General features: G+C 40.2%; 2 protein-coding genes across 10 annotated transcripts in view; both read left to right on the top strand.

Moving 5' to 3' along the window:
• The window catches only part of RABGAP1L (RAB GTPase activating protein 1 like), a 233,879-nt gene that overhangs the window by 72,138 nt on the left and 138,232 nt on the right, over positions 1-23,509 (top strand). Inside the window, exon 1 of one of the 8 annotated variants that reach the window (XM_071435921.1) lies at positions 1,987-2,100. The exons of the other annotated variants lie outside the window; for them this stretch is intronic. The gene's annotated coding sequence lies outside the window, so the exon portion shown is untranslated. Of the gene's footprint in view, positions 1-1,986; positions 2,101-23,509 lie in introns of those variants that run through there. 8 annotated transcript variants of the gene reach the window in all.
• On the top strand, positions 1,987-6,694 carry GPR52 (G protein-coupled receptor 52). Of its 2 annotated transcripts, none has more exons than XM_071435927.1 (2): positions 1,987-2,100; positions 3,778-6,694. In XM_071435927.1, exon 2 carries the CDS (start codon positions 3,970-3,972, stop codon positions 5,053-5,055), a length of 1,086 nt encoding a protein of 361 aa, XP_071292028.1. In that variant the 5' UTR covers positions 1,987-2,100; positions 3,778-3,969; the 3' UTR covers positions 5,056-6,694. The 2 variants fall into 2 exon arrangements, with proteins under 2 accessions (XP_071292028.1, XP_071292027.1); XM_071435926.1 differs by having other exon boundaries at positions 2,095-2,905.

Genomic DNA, 23,509 nt, shown 5'->3' with positions numbered 1-23,509 from the left:
CATGGTGCAATTTATTGTGAGTGGCTGAGGTGATAAAGCCACTGGCAGCTTGCAGCATGACTTTTTTTTAGTGAAGGAAGACTGCTTATATTCCCAAAGAAGTCAAACTTCCCTGCTTCTGAACCCCTTTGAACCTTCAGTTAAAATTTCTTTAGAGGACACATTTTACCTGTGTCTAGAACCAGCCAGCAGAGGTTGCCATTGATTTTCCTGTTATCTGCTCAGCAGAGCCTGGACTTCTCCTAGCAGCCCTGGAATATATGGCTGCCAGGAGTGCTTGTTCTCAGAGCTGAGCACTCTGGGCTCACACAGAGGCACCAGCTGGGGCTGACCTGACACCAAGGTGACTCGATGGTCACTGTGACATCTGGAAGCTTAAATAGTTACCGGTCCTTAAATCTGCGTGGAGCAGGATGTACTCAGCACAAAGCTCCTGTGATCTGCTTTGTCAGGCTGTACCTTTGCTTATCTCATGCCCCTGTGTACCTTTGGGGCTCCCTAATGTCCATTTTAAGGTGTTTTGGCCGTTCACATCCCTGGTGCCAACCACGATCTGCCCTTAGGGGAAGTGGGAGAAGTGCTGGTCACTGCCGTGCCTGTGCACACTGTTTGTTCTCCTCCTCCTCCCCCACGGGGGAGTGGGAAGAAGAGGAATAAAAATTGCTCCCTATTGTTCTGTTCTGGTATGGATAACTGGGGCTTAAAGCTGTGCTCAGGGTCTAAATTTAGTCATTAAGTCTGTTGTTACAGCCATTCACCATTCTGAGGTATTGGAGATAGTTTAATTTTTTCTTAAATCCTCTGCTAGAATACTTTGGAAGGATCACATGCCCTTGCTGCAAACCACTCTTACACTGCTGCAGTTTGTGCTGCTTCACGTTGCTACAGACTTGTCATTCAGACTTGGACACTGGCTCCAGGCAATACTCGAAATACAAGATGTTAACTCACGAGCAGCTTATTAAAATTTTGCCTTTGGTTTCCCATGGAGCTAGAAGGACTTAAATCACTGTAGTTTCTAGTGACTGGTTGGTTAAAGCCTCCAAGACACATCTTCTGCTGGTCAATAGCCCCAAATGCTGTTCTGTGGTTGGTGTTTTGGTATTTAAATTTGCTGTTTCAGTGTCTGAGGATGCATGGAGTGTCTGTAAGATAACTTTGATGCTTGTACTTCTGTGACTGGATTTATTTTTAGGAAGCACAAAGTAACCAAAAGTTCTGAGTACTTAATCAGGGAATAGCTGCATCTGTTCGCAGGAGTAGAGAGCTGAGTTAGTTGGAAAATGATGTGTTACAAATATTTGTATTTAAACAGATGTTCAAGCTATTAGGGTAATGGTAATACTGGTACAGTATCAAAAATGGGTACAGGTGAGTTTTGTGGCATATATGTGTTAAGATTGGAAGTAATTAATTTGGTGATGTAATTACAAAGGGGGTTTATAAGGGAGACTAGAAAATCTGTGTGGCACTGTAGCAGATACTTTACCAAGCTAAACTTCAGCAGGTGATCCTTGAAAGGTGAGTGCCCAGTGAATAACATAGGATTATTTTAGCAAACAATTTCAGTGGGGCAGTGCCGGTAGTTTATTGGGTATGTCTGGATTATGTACGCACATCTCTCTAGCAGGGATGTGTTGGGTTTCTCCTGAGGCACTCGGAGCGGTTTGGGGGCCGCGGGTACCGGGCTCCGTGGGTCCGGTGCCGTTCCCGGTGCCGCTCCCGGTGCTCGGTGCCGCTCCCGGTGCCCGTTCCCATTGCCGCTCCCGGTGCTCGGTGCCGTTCCCGTTCCCATTGCCGCTCCCGGTGCTCGGTGCCGTTCCCGTTCCCATTGCCGCTCCCGGTGCCCGCTCCCGTTCCCGGTGCCGGCTCCCGGTGCCAGCGGCGGCGCCATTGGATGTGCCGGGAGCAGGGAGGGGAGCGGCCGGCACCGCTCCAGCGCCCGGCGGGCTGCGGCGGGGAGGAGGAGGAGGAGGAGCGGGCTCAGGTGCAGGCAATGCTCGCACGGGGGGAGCAGGGAGGCAGCGGCAGCCGCTCCAGCCGCACCGCGGTACCAGCGCTGACTCCCTGACAAGTATTGGACATAGCGGATGCGTGTAGGTGAGAAAGCTTCTCTATTGCTTTAGCAGGGAATTGGAGAAACGAGTGGTTTTTGTACGTGCTCTGTTGCTTATAGACAAAGGGAGCGAATAGGCGGAAATATTCGGGGATGTTATAAAATCTGAAAGGACTTTCTGTACAGCGTGGCGGTGCACGACAGGAAATTAACTCCAAAAAGAATGCTTTCTCTCAAAGTGCTGCGACAGAATTGAACGTTTGGCTTTTCTAGTGTCTGAAATTCGTCCTGAAGACACGGCAAGGACTATCAGAAACATCAGAGAGATCCTGGTACTTTTAAAGAGACTTAAAGCAAATGCCAGCTGAATGACCTTGGAGATGATTTTATGTGGATTCATTAATTTTCACTGCTGGTCTTCTAGTCTCAGGAACTCTAGGATTAATGATGGTTTTAATGTTTTAGGGGCCTTTCAAAAAAAAAGATTGTATACATTTAATTACCTGCCTAATGATTCCTGAACTAATCAAGCATTTACTTAAAACTGCACACAGAAGATGCTTTTAATGTTTTCTCTCTCCGTAGCTGTGAATAAAATGAACAAGGTAATGTCCTGCAGCTAGAAGAACAATTTTTTTAAGCAACTATTTATTATGCAGATCATCTAATAAATACAGAAACCTTAAACCCCTGAGAAGATGAAGCTGAGCAACAGAATAATGGAGTAGTAAACAATGGCAGCTTTTCTAGTCAAATCAGCATTTCATTAGCTTCCCAGCAGAATGCAGATGGAAGTTTCTGAGCTCGTTGTGTGGGGTTTTGTGAAATGATTCAGTTGTTGCTACAGAGGTGAGCAATATCATGGATATACCTATGAACTCCTGGGTGCTGATCCACTGTAGTAGATATGGCAGAGTTTCTAAAGATGATTCTTTTAAATTGCCATTGCTGAAATTAAATTCAAGAGGATTTATTTTGTCTGTGAGGACACTGAATTATGATTCTGGCATTCATAATTGTAATGGACTATAACTGTTTAAAGGAAATGTAAATATTGACGTGAGTCTCCAAAATCTATTTTTAAATTATTTTCATTTTTAAATGAATAGACACGATCTTCCTCATTGTACGTGAGATGTATGTTTTCTTTCTTGGGAGCCAGAGGACAAATCTCCTTCATCCCTCCCACCTGTCTCCCCCTAAATAAAATTCATTATTCATACCCAAATAGTGGTGAGTCTATTGGAATTAACCTTGACAAAGATGTTTTCCTTACCTTTCCAATGAATAGGATGGGTAAGATGGAGTACCATCTTCTGAATCGAACAAGAAAAGACAGCATTAGAGGATGAACTTTTTCCTTTAATCTCCAATCAGTCTGTGATTTAAACACAGACATAAAGATTATCTCCAGTAACTGCTGGTCCAGGAAACCTGAGCTGTACTGAGGTTCCTGCTTCCCTTCCTCTCCCTCTCCCCGGTATATTCCAAAGTAAACAACTTTCTCAGGAAAATAAGTCAGAGATTTCCCTCCCCTCCTTCCCTGGGAAATGGATGTGTCTCTTTTGTCAGTTTTTATTTCTGTTTGTTTTAGAAGTGCCTTGTGTTTGCTAAAGATGGGTCAAGAGCACTGGAGGAGCTGATCAGTGGCCTTTCTCTTTCTGGCTTTTGTTTTTCTTTTCTTTCTTTCTTTCTCTCTTTCTTTCGTTCTTTCCTTCAAGCCAAGGTGTGCCAGAGGTGATGCACTGATGCTGAGGAGGCATCAACAGCCATGGGACTCTAATCCTCTCCCATGTAAGCACTGGCAGTGTCTGCAAGGAGAGACCGTGAGGCGCTGAAACAGAGTTTAGCTGCTGTTCAGCAGGTCACCTGCTCACTAAGGCTCAGATTGCACTGTTCCCTAAGCACAAAACATGAACCAGTCCCGATGGATTGAATGGAGGACTCTGAATATGAGCAGTAGTGTTATGAACATATCTGAGCACCTCTCCTGCCCTCTTGGATTTGGTCACTACAATGCAGTTGACATCTGTATCCTTGAGACAGTCGTTATTGTCTTGCTAACGTTTTTAATTATTGCGGGTAACTTAACTGTGATATTTGTTTTCCACTGTGCTCCACTCCTGCATCATTACACCACCAGCTACTTTATTCAGACCATGGCCTATGCTGATCTTTTTGTTGGAGTCAGCTGCTTGGTTCCTACTTTGTCACTGCTCCACTACTCAACAGGTGTCCACGAGTCCTTGACTTGTCAAGTTTTTGGATACATCATCTCTGTGCTCAAAAGCGTCTCTATGGCATGTCTTGCTTGCATCAGTGTGGATCGCTATCTCGCTATAACAAAGCCTCTCTCCTATAACCAACTGGTCACACCTTGTCGCTTGAGAATCTGCATCAGTCTCATCTGGATATACTCTTGCCTGATCTTCTTGCCTTCTTTTTTCGGTTGGGGAAAACCTGGTTACCACGGAGATATTTTTGAATGGTGTGCTACCTCCTGGCTAACTAATGCCTACTTTACTGGCTTTATCGTGTGCTTACTCTACGCTCCCGCTGCCTTTGTCATATGTTTCACCTATTTCCACATCTTTAAAATCTGCCGGCAGCACACCAAAGAGATCAGTGACCGCAGAGCTCGGTTCCCTAACCACGAGGGGGATGCTGCTGGGGAGGCTGGGCACAGCCCCGACCGCCGCTATGCCATGGTTCTGTTCCGGATAACCAGCGTCTTCTACGTGCTCTGGCTCCCTTATATCATATACTTTCTGCTGGAGAGCTCCAGGGTATTGGAGAACCCAGCGCTCTCCTTCCTAACTACGTGGCTTGCTATAAGCAATAGTTTCTGCAACTGTGTGATCTATAGCCTCTCCAACAGCGTTTTCAGGCTGGGACTACGGAGACTGTCAGAGACAATATGTTCATCTTGTGTGTGTTCAAAAGACAGGGATGTACGGGACCCTAAGCCAAGGAAACGGGCTAATTCCTGCTCCATTTAAAGAAAACTGGTGCATGTAATTAAATGCTGAGTTTTGATAGTATTTGTGGTATCTGGAAACTTGCCAGAGGGAAATGTTTACTTGAACAGCTTGCCGTGGTGTTAAGAGTGAATTTAAAAGGGATCCTGGAAAAGGCAAAGGCAGCTGTAGGAAGGGTCACTGAACTCTCGTGAAATTGTCAGGAGAACAATTCAACAGAGATGATGAAGAAAGTCAGAAATAAAAATCTTCTAAAGGGCATGAAGTAACTAGCACATCAGAGGAGGTTCCTCCTTAAACAAATTAGTTACTATCTTACATTTTCCCCCTCGTAGACGAGTTGTCTTTGTGTCAGAGTATACTGTAGCCTTCAGAATTTTAATGCATTTAAGAGGAAGCAATCAACACCACAGTATGCAGCTATCTGTAAATTATATACTTGAGGACTGTAGTAGATACTGCAGGTAATAATCAGCTCTACCTTTGCTCACGTATTGTACAATTCTCAGTTGTACAAAAATCTGCAGTGCATAAACCCTACCCTGGGCATGATGACGCTTTGGGATAAACTTGGCACCTTGTGGTACAACTTACACAGAAGCTCTCCCTCTCATTTCCCCTTTTTTCCCATGCTGTGCATCCCTCTATTCCATTGTGTGCTGGTGGGTGAGTTTGAGGGCACATGTGAGGTTACCTGAGTTCCAAAGCATTTTTTCTACAGGAGGCAATGGCCCTCCCTGGCTGGCTGCAGCTGCCCATGTACAATGATTTCCCCAGTTGTTCACTCTCTTGACTCATTTCCATCAGCACACAGAGTCTGTGTAGTGCCCTTTAGGGTGTACTGAAGTTTTTCCTTACTGGTTCCACAGGTGCTCCTAATGCAGATATGATAATGGCACACAGCAGTGTGCAGCACTGCTTAGAAAATTAAAAATAACTGACCCTTTACTTTGGGAAATCTAAAGAGCTTACTGTTGTAGCTGTCAGTCTGTTCTGTGAACCTCACTTGCACATACTGTATTTTTTTTAAGAGAAAACATAAATTGTGGTCTGTGCCTAATGTTTTCATAGCACATGGAGTAGGTCAATGCTACAGGATCAAAAAATTTACACTTGCTTTAAGAGAAATACTTCTGTGCAGCTCTTTGTTAGACAAGTGTTCTCACAGGAGGTAAACAAGACAGTTTGGTGTTAAATACAGGCTGAGAGCTTTGGTATGTCCTTTTGTACTGAACTGACTTTCAGGTCCACTGGTGAAATCTTTTTGATTTTGCAAGGGCACACATAAGGTTTGTGTAATAAATTGCCAGGGGTTCAGATGCATGCCAATCAATACAATATTTAAATTATAACTTTGAACCAAATGTAATTTTCTTAGATGGTTATTGGCTTTTAAAAAAGGCCCAATTAGTGATTATTGGTGCCTTTTAACACTGCACTATTATTCCTTCTTTCACCAAAATGCGTATGTAAAGATTGTGCCTATTACTTTTTGTAATGAAAGCTGACCACGTGTGCACACTTGTGGTTTGACTCTAGAGCTCCCTTAATACTGTACTCTTTGTTCTGTTGAGGTGGTTCTGAACCCCTCTACATTTTTTTTAAACCTGTAAGAAAGTTGAAACCATGGAATAAAGTAGTATTATGTCAATCAAACTCAGCCTTGGCGTTAGTTCCCTGATGTTACACTCTGTTCTCTGGGAAAGTCCTTTTGGGTTAGGACTTGAGTGAACTATTTCAAATCCAAATTTCAAAGCTGCTTACTTGATGTCTAAACTGTTCATATTCTGGTTTCTGGCATTGTACATCTTCAAAGTAGATTCATTGACACATTCCTTGAGCTGAGCTGTTGCTGACACCCAGCTCTCACAGATATTAGGGAAAAATCAGTAGTGTCCTTTGCATGGATCTGATAATGTTCCATGTCTACAAGGATATATTTGCTGCCTTCTTTTGCCAAGTTCATGTTTATTTCAGGAGGCTCTTTTAGCTCACTGCTGCTCTGTTTGATTGTATAACCCAAACTCTTCCTACAAACGTGACTTGGATTAATTTAGTTTTGTCTTTTTTTTTGTCATTTTTTCCAAGCAAGGCTTAGACAAGGAGCAATGAAATATCTTATTTCTTACAATTCCCAGAGCTGGTTTTTTACCAGTAAAGTCATTTTATATCTGTGCTCCAGAGCTGGCTGCTCAGAGCTTCTGATTTTCATTGGTGTTTCTGGTGACAAGTTTCTATGGGACCTCCTGGAATCCAAGAGAAGTTTTAAGCAGGTATTTAAAGTCAAAGTGACATTGAGTGAGCCCAGGCTGTGGGCAGCAGATGTGTTGTGACTGTGGTGCTGTAACTCAGGATGTGTCAAACACCTGAGCAAACTCATTTGGCTCAGTTGTGCCTTAGTTGAACCCTGTTTGTGTGACCTCAGCAAGTGCAGTCGATGTGCAGCTACTTCAAGGTTTATTGCCTGAAAATGGTGGGTCAGGGGTAGGGCTTGGCCTCAGGGGCTGCACCTCAGAGTTTGCTCACCCTGAGGGGCACAGTCAGCAATCTGTTCCTCTTTGCCATCATGTTTAGTGTGTGGATTTGTCAGGTGGAACTAGAGATTGCCTTTTTCCTCAGGTTGTTCTTAGAGGGAGAGAATATGAGAGAAATCCAATACCCTGCAACCAGCTTGTAGGTTCCAAGGTTCTTCACCCCCTTTGAAGAGTTTTTTGGTTTGTTGAACACTGGCTTCACGTTGTTGGTGCAGGAACACTAATTTGCTTCCCTGGACTCTGAATTTCAGCTGCTGTAAAGTCACATTTCACCCTATTATTTATAAGTCTCCCGGAATCTGTCAAATGAAACATCCTCAGCAGATTTAAGTATTGCTTTTCTTCTTTCTGTTTCCCAGGTGACAGGATTTGACCTGGTCAGTCATGTGAATCTTTAAATTTAGTATGTGTGTTTCATTTTATGGAAGTGTTTTCTAAACTCACGATTTAAAATTTTTCTTTGAGGGACGTTTTATTACTGTTTACTAATGCTGTCTGAGGATTCCAGCTGGTGCCAAATTCTCTTCCAGAATTAGAAGGCTGGGCATTTTAATGGACTAAAAAAGTCACAGAAATTCCAGTCACCCAATCTGCCACTTTTGATTTTCATTCTGTCATTATATAAAGTTGCATGTTCTTGTAGGAAAACCTAATTAAACAATGATGCTTTTAAGGCTGCCTCCCACTTTCATGTGCCTGAGGATCTTTATGATTTATGAAATACCTGGTAAATAGGAGACCAGACACTGACTAAAGAAGTTGATGTGAAAAAATCATTGTTGATAATACAGGTAATGAAAAGGAAAGAGATGTAAAATACAAAACAACAAAAAAATATGAAGCTATGTGCCTGATAGATAAACAAAACAAATATATATACAAAAAACTCCTTTGGGCAGGTAGATTATGTTGTGCTGTTACATTTCTCTGGAATACTTATGTTTGCAGCATATCAGGGGCAATGTCAAGGTCAATTACCTTACCATTTTTGGAACCTCATGTCTGCAGCCTAAGGAAAAGTCAAAAAAACTGTGTAATGGCAGCAAAAGAACTACCAGAGAAGTATTTTTTTCTTCACTAAATTCTATGTGCTCCCTTATTTTCTGGCTAAGTAAATTTCTTCTTAAAATACTATTCTTTAACAGGAAAGAGAACTATAGTGATGAAAAACACATTGCTATCTTTTAAGGTTTACTTATTGTCTTATAGTAAGATATTCTTTCCCTGTTTCTGCTTAAGAATCCATTTTGTAATTGTGCTTGGTAAAGCATGAGGTACTATGCAGGTTTTATTTTTGTGCAGTCTTTGTGCTTCCTCTGTTGAAAAGTTGGGAAAAGTTGCTTTATTGACCTGCCTTTCACAGGTAGTTTAGTAAGACCTTTTAAAAATAGTGGGTTTATTGGTTTTTTGATTAATTTTCATTTATTAGTGTTTGACAATGAAATATCCTTGAGTACACTTAGTTTTTACATTCAGCAAAAGCGGTAAAATGTCCTTTTATGAGTAAATGAACTTAGCAGTCAATATTAGAAATTGAGATTTAATGATGAGTTATTTCAATAGCTATTTCATTTCAACGTGGAGCTGTTTTCTCTTTCCATATTACATCTGTAGCTAAGCACATAAATATACAGATTCTTTCTTTTTGCTTACACTCAGCAAAAGCAGTAAAATGTCCTTTTATGAGTAAATGAACTTAGCAGTCAGTATTAGAAATCAAGATTTAATGATGAGTTATTTCAATAGCTATTTCATTTCAACGTGGAGCTGTTTCCTCTTTCCATATTACAATTGTAGCTAAGCCCAGAAATATCCAGATTGTTTCTTTTTGAGAGTTTGTGGTGGGATGCTGGGGATCTGCATCTCTGAGGCCAAGCCCTGCTGTTGCCAGGCTGGGAACATCCCTTCAGCACTTTTCCAGCTGGGCAGCACCAGGCTCCTGGAGCTGAGTGTGCCAGGGAGCAGTGCCAGGGCTCCAGCAGCCTGGTGGTGCTCTGGAGGAGGAATGTCAGTGAAGGTGGCAGTGGCCTCCCCAGCCATCCACCAGGACCAGCTCATTTGCAGATATTTCTCTTTTATTGTCCCTGTCACCAAAAGGAGGAGTTTAAGCCTTTGACTTCATCCCTGCCCCTTGTTCTCTCTGGCTCTTTTTCTTACGGATGTATTTTTCTACTGAAGAGCTAAATTTGATTGATTTTGTTGGGTTTTTTTCACTTAAAGTTTTCATGTTATGTCATTTGAGTGCCCAAACCAAACACTACTTTGTTAACTAGGTGCCAATTAATTAGCAGACCTTTCCAGAAATGGCAGCATCACCAAGGTAGTGTTTTCCTGTCATTTGCAGCATTGCTTAAAGGAAGCACTTTCCAAAGATTACATGTTTTTTGCTAAACCAAATATAGAGTTCAAGTAAACCTGATTTTCCCCCATTTTACACAGACATACACAATTTTTTTCTAAGTATGTACGGAATTCATACATAGATCTCAGCATTTTTAACCAAAGCTTATGCCATTACTGTTGATGGCATGAAAGCAATGTAGAAGGGTATTTAAGAGGAGCTTCCTACACATGTTTTTTTCTAGTCATTCTGTAAAGAAATTATTCCTTTCCCCATCTGATATTAGGACAATCCCCTGAGCTCCATGAGCTGTAAGTGCTAAAGGAGTGGGATGTGAGTGGAGAAGAAGCTGTTAATGGCTCCATGCCCCAGCACAGCCCTGGGAAAATACTGAAAACCCCTCATTTTTACATCCATAATTTCTTTAGGCTCCTCCTTTGTGCAAGTACTCTGAAAGGTAGGATGAATCTAAGGAAACCTTAGTGCTTTCAGCTGCACTGATGGGTGGCTAGGAAAAGTAATTTCAGGCAGTAAAATCTTTGGGACTTTATCCCAGTCTTCCACTGCCTGCTGCCAGCCTTAACCCTCTGGAGCAGACTGTGACAGCAGGGCTGCAGGGAGTCATTTTAAACACCATGTGACTCTGTCTGGACAAAAAAAAAAAAAGGTGACTGGGAGCAAAATGAAACTTCTCTAAGTGCAGTGATTACCAGGGAAAAGAGTTTCTTTTTTTCTGTGAGATGTTCATCCCTGCCTCAAAGCTCACAATCTAAAATTGTCAGCTGGCAGTGTTAGAAAAAGAGACAAACCCCAAGCTTTTGAGAAGGGGAAGCTCAGAGATGTCAGTGTCATCATCTCAGAGCACTTCTGCAACTTCACAGCATTGTTCTTTGTTTTCTTTAAAGGAAATGTCTTCTTTTTTTTCTTTCTTCTATATATTATTTCAGTAAGCACAAATTCTTCTCATTATGGAAAAAAATCCATTTAATGAGATATGTAAATGAGGGACAGGGTAGTGGTTTGGGCAAATATAACAGAAGGTCCCAAGTTACTTGTGAAAACATGTTCTACTGCAAATTTCATACACTTTAGGCAGGAACATCTTCAAATACCTGTCCCAGGTGAGGGTTTCCAGTCCTTGTATCATCTCTCCAGTGTTGTTTATGCTTGTGCAGGTACTATGGAGAAGTCCTTCTTGTGGAGCAGCTAAATTTGGAATTGTAAATGGACAAATGCTGTTTTCTGTGATGGATCTGTTCTGCTTTGGGCAGGACACTGGCTGAACCTCCTGGCATGTCAGCTGTTTGGGTTCATTGGCAGCTCTGCACAAACCCAGTTTTGGGCACTGGTGTGGGGCTGAACTTGTGCATGTGCCTGTCATCCTCTGCAGAGGGGGTGAGAGACAGATGGGGGCAATAATGCCTTCAAGTGTCCCAGCAAGCCTTTTTCAGAGCTGTGAGAGACACATCTGGGTGCTGTGAGTAATGAGTTGCTATCAGGTCAAGAACAGAGTAATCTGGTTTTCATCTGTGCCCTCCACATGCCAAAAGGATCTTCATTTGAGAATTTTATTACAATCAGGTAGATTTTCAGGCACTGCATTTTTAATAGGGAGTTTTAATGCCACTGTATGTACAAAAGGACTGTAAATAGTCATATAAGGCAAGGTTCCTGTGGCAGCTTTTCCTGCATTTCAGGGGCTTTGGGGACCACTTTGTGGCTCAAGCTGGATAATTCTAAGTGTGTGCTGAAATTACCAAAGCCAAGCTGGCAAACACAGGCTGTAAATGCAAGGTGTTTGTCCAAAACTTCTTTCCCTGTAGTACTGGATATTTGATATTGTCCAGGCAATTATCTCATGCTGCCTTACAGAACAGAAAGAAATCTAACACCTGTAAGCAGAACTACATGCTGACATAATGAAATTATGTTCAAGATTTTTGATTTTTCAACTCAGGACTCCCATATTTTCTGTGATCTCTACTTTGGGAGCTTTAACCAATTCATTCTTCCCATTTCCTGGCTGTGCTTTACTTGATCTCCAGCTTTAGAATTTTGGAAGTTCACTTTTACATTTGAGTTTTCAGTCCAGTTTTGCTGGTTTGTAGCTGTGTTCTTCACTTGACTCGTGTAAAAATTTTTATGGAGTATTGGAAAGGTCATGTCCTTGAAGGGAACTGCATCCAGTCTGAGATGTACTCAGGCTGCATTTCATTGTGTCTGAAAGAAGGATTGCTGTACCTCCTTCACCACATTTCAGGTGTCTTGGCAAGAGCACCAGTGACAGATAAGTTCTCTAACATCCCCTGAAATATTTGCCTCTGATTTTGTTTGTAAATGTTGCTAACTAAAGAAACTCTATTTTGGTGGTGAATCAGTATTTTGAATGGGGTTTATGGAGCTAATTGATCTGTCTGTAGTATTTCCTCTGGTTCTAATGGTGGAACAAGAAGGTTACTGCTTAAATGCTGCTGGAAGTTCTGTCCACTTCCCCCCTTTTTTTGGGAAAAGTATGTCTGTGATGGTTGGTCATTAATACAATTGGACTTCGTGGATCATCTTATTTTTATGAAATTTGTTGCATTAGTAATGGCTGAAATTTGAAAATAAAAATCATAACGAAGTGCTCGTAATAATGGTATTGATTTTATTTAAAAATAAATTATACTAAGATGAAAATTCTTTACAATGGTATAGAGACATTTGAAATGTGTTGTATGAGAGGAATACCTGCTGATAATTTGTTTTGGGAAAGATTTGGATTCCCAGGGGCAGATGAAATTCAAGAGATTAAGTGTAAATATTAATTCTGAAGAAAAGCAGGTCTTGCTTTTCATACAATGATAAAATGAATTGCATCTGCTTTCTTTCTGTCAGGGAATTTTGGGTTTCTGTACATTAGCTTATAGAGATGGTAGTTTAAGGAGCCATGGCTTACCAAAAAGTGTTGAGATATTAGTAATTATAAAAATAATAATAAGATTACTGGAAATCATCTCTACCATCACCATGATGTGCCTAGACCTTGAATCTCAGCTGTGACTAGTCCATGGTAGCACAGCTGCAAGGAATTCTGAGGAATGGCAAAGGGAGCGTTAGTCTCTAGTATTTTCCAACTTAGAAAAGAGGATTAAGGTGCAGGGGAGTTTGAGAAATCCGTGAGATTGGGATTGTCCTGGGGGAAAACTGGGTATAATTACTCACTGTTTCAAAAAAAACCCCAAATAACCCAAAAAAAAGAAAAAAGAAAGAAAAAGAAGGTAGCACTATGAAAACAAACTGTGTGTATAGTGAATCATGGGATGCATTGACCAAAACCTCTCTGGGTAATAAAAGCTGCAGTGGGTTAAAAATTCAGAGTATTTAGGGAAGAATGTGTCTTTGTATGTGTGTGTGTGTGTGTAAGGTGGCAGTGGGGGAAGTGTCACTATCATCAGCTGTCTCCAACTTTTCCTGCTACAGAAGCAAAATACCTTTTGGAAAAGCACCAACAAAGCAGTTACAAAGGGGACTGCATTGCTAGTTCAGAGATCAAGCATTTAGGGATGTACTTAGAAAAAATATATATAGTGGATTAGAGCCAAGCTATTTCATAGGCAGTCATGGCAGAAAGTGCTCTTTAACCCTATGTAAATAACAGGGGTTTTTAGAAGCCAAAGGGATGCTGCACAAGCAGAGATCAAGTATTTAGGGATATACTAAAAAAAATATATATATATATATATATAGTAGGTTAGAGCCAAGCTGTTTTATAGGCAGTCATGGCAGAAAGTGCTTTCTAACCCCATGTAAATACCAGGATTTTTTGGAAGCCAAAGGGATGCTGCACCAGCAGGGTTGCTGACCCCCCACGGGGTAAGTTGAGTCCCCCAACCAGTCTGCAGTTGGTTCAGCAGAAATCCAACAAGTCCTTCCCTTCACCATGCCCCTGGCAAATTTGTATCCAACCTGCAGGACAGAAGAAAAGGCAGGGACTGCTATGCTGGATTCAAGAAGGAATTAAAAAATCCTTGGTAAAATCTCTTTGCCTGACAGCCTGTTATGGCTGATCACACATAGTTTACAGTTCCCGACAAATAAATGGTATTTTCTCAAGTATTCCTGCAGTCCCCAAAGTTAATAATAAAGAACAGCTAAGCTGAGGCAAGTACCCTAATGAGCCATGATGAGGATCCCATCCAGCAACATTCTTCTACTCCTAATCAGCAGAATGTTATCTGTTTTCTGAAATGATGTGTGATCTATCAAGAAATAAAACCAAACTAGATCTGGAAAGAACTGTCACTGATACATTTATAGAATTGGAAACAGCTCTGCCTGTCAGCAAATCTCCAAAACTATACATCCTTGTTAGTTTTTTAGAGAGGAAGGCTGTTCCATCTTAGTTTTTCATTTTAAAATGGATCAGTTAACATAGGTTTGCCCCTAATGACATTTTCCTATTTGCTTTTAAAGCCAGTATTGATAGTTATGTTCTGTGAATAAAATGTGATTTATTTTATTTTATTTTATTTTATTTTATTTTATTTTATTTTATTTTATTTTATTTTATTTTATTCTTGGCCCATCCTTTGGTAGACTTGAGTACTTCAATCATGAAGTGGATTCTCTATGCTCCAATTTGTTTTCCTGTTTTGCAGCTCCATGTAGACCTGCACCTTCAGGCTAGCTTGAATTGCTCTTCTTCATGTTGTGGAAAAGATGGGAAAATGTCAGGCAAAATTGCAGTTTTGGATGTCAGTGTTTAAGTTATTTTGATGACTGAGTTTGTCTTTTTCATTTTCATAGAGTACAATTTCTCATTGTGCTTGCAGAAGCCAGCAAGACCCTGAGTATTTTTGTTTATTTCTTATAGAGTAATTACTATTTGAAAAGAAAAGTGCTTGTACAGAAAATCTTGATTCAGGTGGATATTTGGATTATACTGTAGGGGTTTTTTTTCTGTTGCAGTTCTGGAAATGTTGTTGTCACTGCCAGTTTAAAGTACTGAAAAAGGAAGGTGTGGGCACTGGCAGGCATTTCTAATATGTCTCCTAACAATGTTTGCAGTCTAGAAATCATCAAAGCCTGGTAATGTTTTTATCCAAAAACATTTCTGCAGCTTTTAAGTGTAATTGTCATTAGTTAGGTACATTTTTATAGAAATCAAACTTAGCACAGGTGAAGATAACTCAGTTATATTCACCCTTCATTCCTGCTGCAAGAAAATTCCCATTCCCTCAGGGGAACCTTGGAATTTTAGGGAAGTTTGACTCAGTTTTGCATATTCAGCCTAACAGAGTGATATGGCATGCCCTAAACTGATTTTTTGCTGCAGCTACCCCTGTGACTCACTAGATCTCCTTCCCAGCAGCCTGGAGTGGAGCAGGAGCATTGCTAATGAAACAAATGTGCATCTGTGTTTGTGTGCTCAGCTGGAGACAATATGTTAACATATGTACCAAAAATCCCATTTCTCATCTCTGTTAAAAAATGCTGCTAAAAAATCATAGACTGTGAAAGAGGAAAGGGAGAGAGCACTTAGCTCTGGTTTGCTACATTGCACTTCACATTTTCTGTCTATTTTTGCAATGAGCAAATTGACAGGCGGGACTTGAAAACAGCTTTATTTTTTTGTGCATGTAAAAACACTGGTTCTGAGAATATTATGCTGTAGTATTTCACATTAGTAAAAAAAATCCTTTAAATATAGATTGTTCTTTGTAAACACAGAACAGCTCAAATATCCACGAGTTATACTTTTAAAAACTTTATATCTCTGCTTTGTGTCTCCAAAGAGTTGGGCTAAATTTTATTTTAGTTTCTTTTTTGAGTCTTCCCTTTCCCCCCAAATTGCACTGCTTTGATTTTTTAAAAATTTAACAGGATATTTAATTTTTCCTTGAAGTGAAATATGACCATATGAAAGGCATTAACCCATTCCATGACTAGATGAAAGATTCAGTCCCTCTTTTGTTGCTGTCAGCTGTTACTTGTCCAGTTTGTCTGATGGACCGTTTGAAAATTCAAAATTAGAGTTGGAATCTCAACTGCTATAGAGTGAGGGGGGGTGACTTTTTATGAAAAACCTTCTTTTCTATGAGACTGTTATCTTAAAAACAGAAAACTGTTCTGTAACTGTTTTGTGGTGTGTAGAGCTTTTGTTGGATATTTGCTTCCTTGGCTGTTGCTGCAAGAAGCTTTTTTTCATCCTGTGAGAACTTTGTGCATAACAGAAGGTTGTTGGCCATACTTCAGTTTATTATTCTTCTGCCTTAATTGTCCACAACAAAATAACCTCATGCATTTAAATCAAGTTCAGGTTGTGGCTTTTGCTGTTAGAAATGGACAGAATGATTTCTCCTGATTCAGTCTCTTTACTTCTTTTGGTTCTTTGCAGCAGCATCTCTGGCAGTGTTTGAGTTCACCTGCTTTCTTATTAATCATTTCCTTTCAAAATTAGGGCAATATTAGCATACATTGTGCTATATTTAGATTCCATTCTTCTTGGAGTTTGATGAATTCACAGTTAGTTTTAGAATGGAATTCAATATTTTGTGCTGTGGAATTGGATCCTGGTTTGGTAACTTCAGGTTTTTAGGCCTGATTCAGAAGATTGGTAGCATAATCTTTGCTCTGAACCCTAATAAAATTACATGTTCATAATATTGATAATTATTTTAGTTTTAACATATAGAAGTATGTCACTAACATTGAACTTAGACCCAGTTGTTTACTTCTTCTAGCAGAGGAGTAGTTTTGATAAACCAGCGTGATTGAAAACTCGCTTTCAACACTGATAGAAACACTGATAGACGCTTTCAACATTTACTTCTTTTTGGTTTTGGTTTGAACTCTTGTTTTTAGAACAAGAAATATTCAGATATGTAGTAAAACATATGTTTTATGTATGTAAAAATGGCAATGTTCCATTCACACTCATTTCATTGTTAGTTAGGTAAGTCACAGGAGGTAAGTATAGGACATAGGTAAGGTATAAGTATATCTAAGTGTGTAGGAAAAGGCAGAAATCCATGCTGAGCTAGGGTGAAGGAGAATGTCCTTCCTCCTCAGGCTGTCCCATGCAGAGAGCCCATCTGGGAGCATGGAATGAGCTCCCAGTTGGGATTGGGATTGGAACTCATCCAGTCGCTGTTACCAACACCTTGGAGCAAACAGAACAAAGCCCAACCAGAGCAATCCTTCCACCAGCACTGACCCCTCCAATGACAAAATGGATTTTAATCAGTGGTACTGCAAAGCATTCATTCCCTTCACTCGGGGTGGGAAGCTGTGGAAAGGTTTAAGTTTGAACTGTGGTCAGAATATTTTGCCTAAAACCTTCACCTTATTTGTGAGGGTGCTTCTTTGTATTGTTATCAAATATTGGCTTCTGGAGCAGTTGTTTTTTACACTTCTGATTAGCTGATTTATTTCTCTCAGTAGGGCAGAGCATGAAAGAAAAGAAAAGCAACTTAGTTATATTCACCTTTACTAGGTTTAATTTCTATAATTTTCTTTTTTTTTCCCTATGAAAATAATTTATTTAGACCTGTGAAGGGGAAAATTACCTAGAAAAGCTTTTTGCTTTTTTAATTCCTAAATTTTTTTGCTAAAAATTACTTAGGAAAAAAAATATGTGGTTTTTTGGTGGTTTCAAACAACCACTTTTTCTACTTGGTTGTGCATTATTACTTTTATCTTGAAGAAAATACCTGATGATCTAAATTTGATCTGTTCTGGCACTTTCTCAGTCTCTAAGCTTATATTCTCTTTATATTGTTTAAACTTCAGCTAATATTTTTTCATATTTCAGGAATAAATCCTCCATCCTGTAATATACCTAAGATAAATCCACCTTCCCCTCTGCCCCCTCATTTATTAAGATATAACCAAAACATGATCCAGATGGGTTCTAAGCAATTTTGCACTTCTTGGTGGTCCTTACTTGCCTCTCAGAGTTTCCCTGTTCCTGGCACATCAGTAACCTCACTGCTCCTCTTCCAAACCTGAGGATTATAAGGTAGATACCCACAGGGAGAGATCTGTACATTTAAAGGTCATTCTCAAATGGCTGTGGGAGTGGCAATAAATAATCAAGAATAGCTAGGGGCTTTTGGAGACAAAAACTGTATCTCATGGCTTTTAGAGCTTTGGATATTGTGAACTTTTTTGAGGTGTAGCAGAGATAGAACAGCACTTGGATATTTGGGGATTTAAAGTAAAATTCTCAAACACTCAAACACTTAAATAGACCTGGCCTGATTTTTCAGGATTGCTGAGCAACCCAAAATCTCATACGGGTGACTCAGCAGCTGTAGTTTTCATACCAAAACAAGTAAATAATCTTCACGGATAGTTTGTAAACTTACTGAGATCTGAAATTTGGTTATTTTCTTCTAACTCATATTTTACATGAGGATTGTTTTTTTAGCCAAGAGAGGGATTACAGTTATTTAACCTAAATTCACTTTCTGATTGTTATGTTGACTCCCTGGAACTGGTTACATTACTGACAGGAACACTGTTATCAGCTAAATGTAATGGGTTCTTTACATTCCTCCTATTTTTCATTCATTTATTTATATATTTAAAATTCTTTTTATTTTGTCATTCCTCTCTTTTTCTCCCTTTTCCATGTAGTTGCAGCCAGGTTTTTTCAGGCTTTTTGAGCAAGCCTGAAACTGCTCCATGTAGTCCTGAGAGCATTGTGGGTGGAAGCAGAATGAGTGGAAGTGTGGAAGAGCTTTTAGAAGAGGGGACTGAAACTGATGGAAATTTGAATTCTTTTCTAGGTTGTGTCTAGGTGGTTCCTCCCAACAGCAAGGTGTCAAACAGCACATTTTGTACTTTTTAGAATAAATTCAAAACTGCAAGTCTCCATGGCATGAACAATTAATATAAAGCAGTTACAAACCAAGAAGGATTTTGATCAACAAAAACTATTTCCAAGACTCAGAGTTCCACTCCAAAAGAGAGATTTTAACTGGGTGAAAGGTTGAACAGTATGGGAGTAAATGAAATCAAGTGAAACAAATACTGGAGCCTTTGTTTGCCATTGCTGGTGCAGTGGGGGCACCCATTGTACCCTCATGGAGAGCTTGGTCTTGCTGGTCTGTGTTTCCATTACACTTATTTCTTAAGTTGCTCCTAATTATTTTTTTTATTTATTTTTTAAGTTGTGCTCCTAATCTCAGCAGTCCCACTTTGTCCAATATCCAGGGTGGGTGACTTACACTACTCTTCATCTATTAGATATGAGATTGGTATAAGAAATAAAATAGGAGGTAACAAGTGGGTGGGAATAAATCACAATTCTGCTCTGTTGGAACAGACAGCAGTTTTTCTCCTATCTCTTTCCATCATCCAGTAAAGATTTCTTTTTAACTTCTTGTTAATGTCACGAAGCAGAAAACATCCATTCTTTCACTCTGTTTTTTTTTCCAATTCCACTGTTTATGGAACAAAACAGTTCTGTTAGAAATCAGAGTTTTCTTAGAAGTCGGTACTGTTGCATTTGTATGTGCTGTCTTGATTTGAACAATAATAGCTGTAAAACAGGGTTAGAAAAGCATCAGCTGAAAAACAGTGCTTGGGAACACCTTGTTTGCTCAGTCTCTGGGAATTCTTGGTGTGAGGCAAGACTGCACCAGTGATCAGCAGCATCCCTTGTCTAAGGAATGAACCAATGCCTCTAGTGGGCCAGGTATGTAAATTCATTGAGATGAATAATGCATTTTTAAAAAATTAAGTTTTCGAACTCCATTTCTTAATGTTGTCCCCAACAATCACGCAATTTCAAGCTTTTATGGGACTGTGTGAAGAAGGGCTTTGCTAGAATTGGTAGTTTTTCCTGGCTTGTGGGGAGCAGGACAAGAGGACTCAGCCTCAGGCTGAGCCAGGAGAGTTTCAGGTTGGACATCAGAAGGAATTTCTTCATGGGAACAGTGCTCAGGCATTGGAAGGGGCTGCCCAGGGAGGTGCTGGAGTCCCCATCCCTGGAGCTGTTCAAGGAACAGCTGAACGTGGCACTCAGTGCTCTGGTCTGGTTGACAAAATGGGGATGGGTCATAGGTTGTACTTGATGATCTTGGAAGTCTTTTCCAACTTAATTGATTCTGTAATTCTGGGAAACTGAAAGCTTAGCAGAGGATTTCTCAGGAAAGCTGTCAGTGTGTTTCTCAGGATAACCAGACAGGCTGGTTTTCAGAGTTTGGAAATTTTCTGCCTTAAAGTGTGAAGAAAACTTCTGCTTCTGATGAGGCTGCATTTTCTACAGATTAACCCCAAAAATGCAACAAAAACCAGTATGAAAAATCTTACACTGACATTACTGGCAAGTTTGTCCCCATAAAAATAATCTGAAGAATCAGAAGAGTGGTGTGAAAACTCTTATCCTGGGGAGTCAGCATGCTTCAGAATGGGCCTCTGTAAATTATGTGTAAAGCAGGAAAATGTTCAGCAATTCCTTTTGTTACAGCCAGTGTTCTAAAATCTGAGGGATGCTGCAGCCTCTGGCACAGGTCACTGATGCTCTGTCTGAACTGTGTCATTCTGGTACCATTAAAAAAGAAATACTCTACAGTGAAAAAGGAACTTTTTGATACCAACTTAACCACACTTCTCAGGCTTCTAGGTACAGTTAGTAGCTCATGTTTATGGCATTTCCAGGTGGATAAGATGAGAATAATATCCAAGCCATATGGTCGGGGCAGTAAAATTCTAGTGAGAGTCTAGGTTGTTAGTGCAGGAAACAGTGGTTCACCACTACATCCAGCTTTCTAAAGCCTGAGTAAAATAGCAGGATAATTCTAATACTTACATGGATGTGCTATGGAGGCTTAAATCAGTGGTTTATGGGATTGTTGTAGCATTGCTTATGGGAAGATTAAAAGAGCAATAAATCGTACTGGTAGTGTATTTATGGAGAATATGGATGGGGATGAATTACTGACTGTAAATAAATGTAAGGTTTTGAAGCACTGTTTGCAGTGTAACTCATGATGCTTTATTCAAAATAGGGAGTTGAGAAAAAATATTATTACTGTGAATAGATACATCTGTGATTGCTGTAGTGCTGTTCCCCAGAGCCTTATGCTGCATGTGATGCCAATTATTGTTGATTATCATGTGCATTTTACTGTCTTCTGTCCAGGTTTAGATGCAAAGGTCCCAGTCCTCCCCAAAAGAACAAGTAAATATTTGAAGTTATCAAGGAAAGAACAGAATTAATTTGTTTTAATAATTATTAAAACACAGCTGACCCCAAAAGTAACAAAAATGAAGGTACAAAATTATGGACAGGGGCATAATTGTCGTTCCCTTTGTGGAAGAAATTGTGCTGTATGTTACTACATGAGAACTAATTTCAATCTTGGAAAAACAAGAGAAGTCAATGACAGAAGGAATTGATCAAAGAGCAATGTGCTCAGTTAGTTAAATATCAAACAGAAGTGTGTGCACCGCAAAGCAGAAGAAGGTTTTGGCCAAAATTTAGAACAAGAGTGATTTTTGTCATGGATTTTAACCTCCCAATCTACCTCTACTCAAGTCCTCAGGACCACACACCCAGAAATAAGAAAAAATCCCACTCTAAATGTAGTGTTCCAGCCTTTTTGAAATACATGGGTGAGTTTTGGTAAGTAACTAGCTAGTTATTCACAAGTACAGCAAGTATTGGCTTTGCAACCAGTGCTGGGCAAGACAGATTTGTAGATGCAAGGATTTAGTGAAAGCACAAATTTTGAAGTAATTTGGTTTTTTTCCCACCTACTGGTCATAAACAGTTTTTCTAACAATATTTAAATGGGCTCCAATTAAAAATGCCAAGTGCTTTTCTCATGTATGTCATTGAAAATCCCCTCTGCTGCCCCTGGCCATGGGTATTGGAAGGAGATACAAACTGAGAGAAGGCTGGAGTAGGTGGGAAAGATTCATTTCCATACGAAATGAGGCTAAAAATACATTTTAATGCATTGCTAATAGTGATGGATTGGTGAGAGCAAGTTTCATGAAATGCTGTCTTAGGCAGTTAGAGGATAACATTGTTCTGTAATTGGGTACTGAAAGCAGTCTTGGCACTTTTTGCTACAAATGTAGGGGAACTGAAAAGATAAAGGAGAGGTCACAGAGTGGTGGTGAAGCTTTTACAAACAGATTTGAAACAGAAACAACACCCATGAACACTGTTAATTAGAAGATGGTGTGTGTGAGTGGTGTCAGTGCTAACATTTAGTCCCCACTATTAAAGCTGCTGAAACTGAGCATGTTTCAGGAAGAAGGCAAAGTTTTGTAAATCCTGCTCAACTGATTCTACAGCAAAACACTTGTGAGAATAAAGGGAAGGGATAATAAATATATTGAAAGTGGAATGTAAAAGGGACTGCTTTTACCCGAAGCCCTGTGTGAGGATTCCTCTGGATATTGCTTTCTTAGCTTTTGATGTAGCTTTTTTTCCTTTCCAGTCTACAGAAGAAAACTTTAAATTACATGGGACTGAAAGCAGAAGAGAAGGCACAGGCTCAGCTGGAGTAATCTGGTGGTTCCCCTGTATTGCCATAAAGTTCTCTATAGAAGAGAACTTTAAATTACATGGGACTGAAAGCAGAAGAGAAGGCACAGGCTCAGCTGGAGTAATCTGGTAGTTTCCCTGTATTGCCATATGCTGCTCTTGGCTTTTCACTAGGAGGGAATAACTGATAGGCCACAGGTCTGAAGGAGCTTTCCTCCTGCCTCCTGTGGCATGCTTGGCTTTGTCCATTTGCCCAGAGGGAAATGATGGAGCCCCTGAGCTGTGCTGGGCAGCACTGCAGGGAATGTGGGTGCAGTGTGCATCAGGATGGCTGTAGATGTGATTCATCTGAGAGGATTGTTCAGTTTGGCCAGTGAAATAGAAGGACAATATTGCCCAGTAGGTGTCAGGTGGGATGCTCTCAGGCTACTGCTGAAGAGCCAAAGGGAAATAGAGGCTGCTTGGCTGCTGAAACCAAGAAGATTCCTTGCAGCAGTGTGGTGGTGTTCACAGGGGTCCCAGGATGAGGGAAGAGATGAGGATCTGACTCCATGTTTCAGAAGGCTTGATTTATTATTTTATGATATGTATTATATTAAAACTATACTAAAAGAATAGAAGAAAGGATTTCATCAGAAGGCTGGCAAGGGAGGAGAAGGAATGGAATGATAATAAAATCTTGTGTCTGAGCAGAGTCCCAACAGAGCTGGGTGTAATGGCTGTGATTGGCCATTAATTAGAAACACCCAACATGGGCCAATCCCAGATGCACCTGTTGCATTCCACAGCAGCAGATAACCATTGCTTGCATTTTGTTCCTGAGGCCTCTCAGCTTCTCAGGAGAAAAAATCCCAAGGAAAGGATTTTTCATAAAACATGTCTGTGACAGTAGAGTTAATTTTCATAAGGAGGGGCATCAACTTCAATTATCAACTTCAGTTTACTTTAATTTTATGACTTTACGTTTGTAATTATTTAAAGTGACTTCAGTTTTTCTCAGAAACTGCTTTGTAATTTGCACTGTGAGAGTGTCAGTAGACTTTCAAATGTCTCATCTTCATTTCTTGTTACAAACCATCTAGCCTGCTGGTGTACTGCATGGCAGCACTG

The sequence above is a fragment of the Agelaius tricolor genome, unplaced genomic scaffold (assembly GCF_023055355.1).
Source record: "Agelaius tricolor isolate 1412-34295 unplaced genomic scaffold, bAgeTri1.0.p SCAF_11, whole genome shotgun sequence".
Classification (NCBI taxonomy): Eukaryota; Metazoa; Chordata; class Aves; order Passeriformes; family Icteridae; genus Agelaius; species Agelaius tricolor.
This window is presented reverse-complemented; position numbering and strand designations above follow the sequence as displayed.

Excerpts from the sequence above, each read along its gene's own strand:
- GPR52 (XM_071435927.1), top strand. The coding sequence starts at position 3,970 with ATGAACCAGTCCCGATGGATTGAATGGAGGACTCTGAATATGAGCAGT.